This window comes from Cucurbita maxima, unplaced genomic scaffold (assembly GCF_002738345.1).
Source record: "Cucurbita maxima cultivar Rimu unplaced genomic scaffold, Cmax_1.0 Cma_Scf00015, whole genome shotgun sequence".
Classification (NCBI taxonomy): Eukaryota; Viridiplantae; Streptophyta; class Magnoliopsida; order Cucurbitales; family Cucurbitaceae; genus Cucurbita; species Cucurbita maxima.
The window spans coordinates 3,235,911-3,241,910 of record NW_019272031.1 but is presented as its reverse complement, the minus strand read 5'-3'; the positions used below and the strand labels follow the sequence as shown (position 1 = coordinate 3,241,910).

The 6,000-nt window shown below is 34.6% G+C and overlaps 1 protein-coding gene across 2 annotated transcripts; it reads right to left on the bottom strand.

Moving 5' to 3' along the window:
* Nucleotides 1–1,362: 1,362 nt before the first annotated feature.
* Nucleotides 1,363–3,782, bottom strand: LOC111490106 (armadillo repeat-containing protein 4-like). Of its 2 annotated transcripts, XM_023138598.1 has the most exons (2): nt 2,087–3,782; nt 1,363–1,617 (listed from the first exon to the last, which is right to left on the bottom strand). In XM_023138598.1, exons 1-2 carry the CDS (start codon nt 3,630–3,632, stop codon nt 1,604–1,606), a joined length of 1,560 nt encoding a protein of 519 aa, XP_022994366.1. In that variant the 5' UTR covers nt 3,633–3,782; the 3' UTR covers nt 1,363–1,603. The 2 variants fall into 2 exon arrangements, with proteins under 2 accessions (XP_022994366.1, XP_022994365.1); XM_023138597.1 differs by having other exon boundaries at nt 1,388–3,782.
* Nucleotides 3,783–6,000: the final 2,218 nt, after the last annotated feature.

Here is a 6,000-nt window from a genome sequence, read left to right as displayed (position 1 = left end):
GTCTTCGGTTTAGAGGTATAATAAGTTGAGTTGGATTGGATTGGGTTCGATAATTTTTTTAGTACTCCAAAAATTTGGATTGAGGTAAGAAACGGGAATAAATTTCTTTCAAGTTGGATTTAGTTCCGTTGTTGGGTTATATTTTTTTTAGCTAAAATCTAATAGAACGTTCTTAAATATCATATATTTAGGAAGTCACAATACATCACTAACATCGGTTAAAATGGTAGGGTTAGTTTGCAACCCTATTTTCGAATTAGTTGAATCGATTCAATAATCAAAAAATTATTAACCCACCAATCGACTCAAAATTTTGATTTTTCAAGAGTTCAACCCAACTCAAACTGAAAAAAAAAAAATTATAAATAAATAACAAACTTAATGTTCCTGGTTTGAGTTAATTAATTAAAGTTGGTTAGATTATCTAGTCATATGAATATTCCTATTCAATATTGTATCAAACGAAATAAAATAGCACAAGTCAAGTCGAGAAAAAGAACGGAAAATAATAGTTTTAGATTTGATATCATATACTATACCCACCAAGTGTATGAGTGTAAAGAGGTGGAAGTCAAAGAAATACACTTCGAATTTTCTTGGTTTACTTTGAAAATGCATTAAAAGCTTAGCATATAACATTGTAATTACTTCCATTTTGTGAATGCGTGGTTATGCTTTTTCGAGGTTGAAAATTTGTTCAATGGAGCGAGGAGCAGAGATTTGAAATTGAAATTATTTGTGTTGAAATATGAAGATACTCAACTCGTTCATTAAAGAGTTTTTGCTCGTTTGTTCTTATGGTGATAGTCAACTCATACACTTCAGTTTAGCTTTGATATTTTGGTCATAGGTTTTAGATACATTAATTAAGTTCGAGTAGAACGAAACATTTCTTATAAAAGTGTGGAAACATCTTCCTATAAGAGACTTTTTAAAATTTGAGAGAAAGTCCAAAAAAAACAATATCCACTCACAATAAACTTAGATTTTTACAAATAGTATCATAGCTAGGTTTTCAAGCGATGTGTTAAGCGAGGATGCTCGTTCCCAAATGGGGGTGGATTAGGCAAGGGTCCCACATTAATTGGAGAAAGAAACGAAGGAACAAAAACTCTTTATAAGGGTGTGGAAACTTTTTCCAAGCCAGATGTGTTTTAAAAACCTTGAGTAAAAGTTCAAAAAAAAAAAAAAATTCAAAAAGAATAATATCCGCTACCCATAAACTCTACGGTGTGTGCTTCCCAATTGTCCACTACTCATCCTCCCTAAAACCTTATATATTTATATACATTTATGACAGAGATGGCCGAATCTGAATTTGAACCGCCATGGACCTGACATGAACGAATCTAATCCATCTAATTAGGGTTTATAATCACATTAATTAGCAGTTACATCAATTTTTGTTGATACTATAAGAAACTAGCGAAGTCTGCCACAACAAACGGGATATAGAAAAGGAACTTACAGAAGAAAAATACAGCACGTTCACTGTCGTTTCAGGGTCAATGTCCGAAGATGGCAGATGGGCAGATGCTTGATTACAACTCCTCATCGTCCCCTCTGTTCTATTCAATGTCTTCTCTTCCCCATGTGCCTCTCTTTAATGGATTAGCTCTTCAAGAATGATTAAATTAGAGCTAGGTTCGAAGTTACAAATCTTTACCATAATATGATATTATCCACTTTGAGCAACAAAGTCTCAGTAACTTTGCTTTTGATACTTATAAAGATCATTTGGACTCCCTCCTACACTCTAATACACTCCAAGTTTTTTTGAGTTTTTGAATGAACAAATATTGTGAATCAAATCAGGTATGGATTCAATAAACAATCATGTAAGAAGAAGAAGAAGAAGAGAGGGGTATTAACAAACAGGGAGATTAGATTCAAGTATGCCAGATTCCATTTAACAGACTACGAAATTTGTTTGTGGATAATTTCCTGATGAGCTTTTTGGCATCATAAACTTCAGATTCTGCAAGTTTTTCGATGTTTTTCATATACCTAGAATTCACAATCTTCCTTCTTCCACTACTACTTCCCGTTAATGAGTTTAATATTGAGAAGAGGAACCTTTTGTTACCTGAATTTACCTCCTCTGTGTCCAGCATTTGAAGAAGCGTCTCTACATTTCGATTGTCCTGAGCGAATCTCTTCCTGTTCTTGGGGATCATGACCATCGCCGAGAGAGCCTCGGCGGCCATTACTCGAACTTCAAACGACTTTGCACCAAGAAACTTGACGAATTCTGGCATGAAACCTCCATCCCCCATTGCTTTTTTGGCTTCCTCTGATGTCTCGCTTAGCTTTACTGCAACTTTCAGAGCTATTCCTTGAAGAGAAACATCCCCATTTCGTAAGAAATGAAGAAGGTTATCCATGAACCCGTAGTTTATCAAGATATTTACATAACTAACTGATGAGAAACAGATGTTTTCAATTGCTTGCATCGCTGCCTCTAGGGTTTTGGATGAGGAACAAGATTTTGGATCCAAAACACGAACTAATCCCCGAATTCCACCTTCTTTAACCAGCAATTTGTTTACTGATTCATCCCCATATGCTATGTTTTGGAGAAAAACGATGGAGTTTATCTGTACAGATTCCTCTCTAGATCGAGAGAGCCTGATGAACGTTGAAATTGCTCCTTCTTCGATCATAAATCTCTTAATTTCTTCAACACCAACAAGATTGTTTAAAACCCCACACGCAGGACTGATCAATTCGGTTTTAGAATCAGAATTGGAGCAGATTTTTAACAGAGCTGTCACTCCGCCATGAGCAGACACAGACCAAGCATTTTCAGAATTCTCAGTGAATTTCAACAAACACCTTGCGGCTATTTTCTTCCCCACCGCACTCCCACATTCCATAACCCTAATCAATGGCGCAATTACCCCATTCCCGACTAAAACTGCTTTATAAGAATGAAATCCAGAAATTATATGAAGCACTTGCAACGCCGCTTCTTGAAGTTCCGTCTCCGGAGAACCAAGAAAATTAACTAGGAGATTCACTATCTCGCCGATTTCGATTATCACTTTCACGTACTTTTCGTCTTCAGTTACAGCGGCAAGAAGATTAACGAGAGCTTGCCTCTTCAGATCTGAACAACCAACCTTCATTCTCGTTACAATATCCCTCACATAAAACCGCATATCATCCTTACAAGCTCCAAGGCCAGGCCTAGAAACGACGATAGCGAAGCCTTGCGACAAAATGCCCGCAGTATATATTTCCGAAAGCTTCTTCGCATGGCGGTCAAATTTCGCACAGATTACATCCAAATCACTTTGCATCAATAGCTTCCCACTGAAAGAGAGGTCAACACAGCGGCGAGCGAGATCGTCGCATTCCGTAACCGTTCCAATAATCTTCCGGATTAAGTCTGAGATTGCGGGAGTTTCGTCGGAATCACAGTTATCGGCGGCGATTAAGCCGGAGTTTAATTCTTCAAGCTTGTCACGGATTAATTTCCATTTGGAGGCAAATACTTTAACGGAATGAGAAAGAGATATCAAGGAAGAAATAAGTAAAATTACTTGCCGGAGACTGGGCTTGTCGAGTGCGACATCCGGTGAGTTCGTCGGGTCCGTTTCCGCAGGTCTGGGATTCCGTTCTTTTCTCATTTTAGTAGTCACTGGAAACGGAGAACAATCATTTTCCGGCAAGATGGCGGTGCAGGCCCCGGCGAAGAGTCAGTTCTGTGGAAGCAAAACGGAAACTCCGTGATACAGAGCTACTTATCAAGATTGCAGGTCTGTGGTTACTACAGGCTTTCCCATGTCTTCTTTTAACAGAAAAATAAATAACTATATTTTAATTCAAAGGATTAAAAATCCAATATCACATTAATTAAGGTCAAAATTGGAAAATACTCCAAATTCCTTCTTGTACCTCCGAATTTAAAAAAGGATTTTTTTTTTCTTCCTAAATTTATTCTAATTTTGTGACGCTCACATAAATGTACCTAGACCATATATAAAGGATTGATACCATTAATAACAACAAGCCTAATACTAGTAGATATTGTTCGTTTTGACCCGTTATGTATCGTTGTTAGTCTCACGATTTTAAAGCGTCTTTGGTTTTAAAGCGCTTCTGGATGATGGTGGGACGATGGTACGTAGCAGGCCAAAGCAGACAATATCTGCTAGCGAGTGTTGGATTGGGGTTGAGCTCTTACAAATGCTATAAGACGATGAAAAAAACACTAGTGGGACCCTCTCCATGATAGACGCATTTTAAAACCACGTCACCACGAAAGACGATGATACCCACGAAAGACGATGATACGTAATGGATCGAAGTGGATAATATCTGCAAAATTTAGGCCTTGGGCTATTACAAAATCAATATTTAAGAAAAACTTAAAATAATTGAAGGTGGACATTGTACTCTATTTGGATCAATTCTATATTAGGTGACCTGGAATCTTCCTAGAATGCAGGTGAGTGAGGACAAAACATGTAGCAAGAACTCATATTGGGTGTGAGGATAGTCTCCCAACTAGGCGTAGTGACCATGTTACAGCGGGATGTCGGGGTCATCAAGTGTAGGACCAATTTTATGTTGGGTGACCTCAAATTTTCTTAGGGTGCATGTGAGTGAGGATAAAATATGTTGGAATAGCTCGTGTTGGTATGTGGGAAGAGTCTTCCAGCGAGGAGTAGTGACGATGTCGTAGTGGATGTACGGGAATACCGGGGTCATGAGGTGCAGAATCCAAATTTCGAATCATGGGCATGAGTTGATACTTATTTACTAAATATAAATTCATACGATAAATAAAAAAAATTGGGCTAACTTTAAAAAAAAAATTAGCATCTTATGCTTTTAAAAATATAGCTTTAACCTAATTAAAATGAAAATAATAAGTTTATGATAGAAAATAAAGTATTTAAAATTTAAAAGTTTATTCCACGACGCTATATTTATTGAATTAAAAACAAATTGTTGATGTATAAGAATAATTTTAATTTTAATTTTTAACCTTTTTAAATAAAAATTCACTTAATTTATATTATTTATATTTTTTTTTCTGTGTGTGATGATGAGAATGCTTTGTAAAAGCAACTTTTAAAAGTTGTTTTCTATAAGAAATAAATAAATAAAAAAAATATATTCACATAATTATTTCTTAAATTTTTATTTTCTCTTAATTTGTTTTAATAATTATTGATTTTTATAACTTACTAAAAAAAAAAAAAGTAAAAACCTTAGAACAATCATTTTTACTTTTTCCATATTATTTTACCACAATATTAAAAGTATTAAAAAATATTAATTTTTTTATTATTATTGAGATACATTTATATTTCAATAATATATTCCTCATCATGCTCAAATTATTACTAGAATGTAATTCAAAATAAAATTATTATTTAATAAAATTAAATGGAGTCCAAGAATTTATTCCCATTTTCATGAAATTAAACCTTATTTATTTATTTATTTACTATTTATGATGAAATAATTTTAAAAATAAATAAATATTTATTTGTTTATTTTTATTCTTAAATTTTCATCTATAAGAACCATTATAAATTACCACCTCTCTTTTATTACTTATTTAAGATATTTGTCCCTTTGACCAAAGCTTCAAAGGACTAAAATGCCCTTTTCTCCACCTAATAATACAAATATATATATATATTTATTGGTATCAGAGTCCGTCGTTGGGCAGTGTGTTAGCTAGAACATTGAGACCCTAAGGAGGTGGATTGTGAAATCTTACCTCCGTTGGAGAATAGAACAAAACATTTCTTATAAAAGTGTAGAAGTTTCTCTCTAATAGATGTGTTAGACTGACATAATATGTAATGAGTAAAAACAGACAGTATTTATTAACTAGTCATCGAGCAGTGTGTCAACGATGAGGTTGAGATTGAGCTCCCAAGGGAGATGAATTGTAAAATCTCACATCAGTTGAAAAGAAAAACAAAAGATTTCTGATAAGGGTGTGAGATTTTATATGGATTCCACGTCTGTTGTAGA

Coding starts and splice junctions, on each gene's coding strand:
- LOC111490106 (XM_023138597.1), bottom strand. CDS start 3,632: ATGAGAAAAGAACGGAATCCCAGACCTGCGGAAACGGACCCGACGAAC.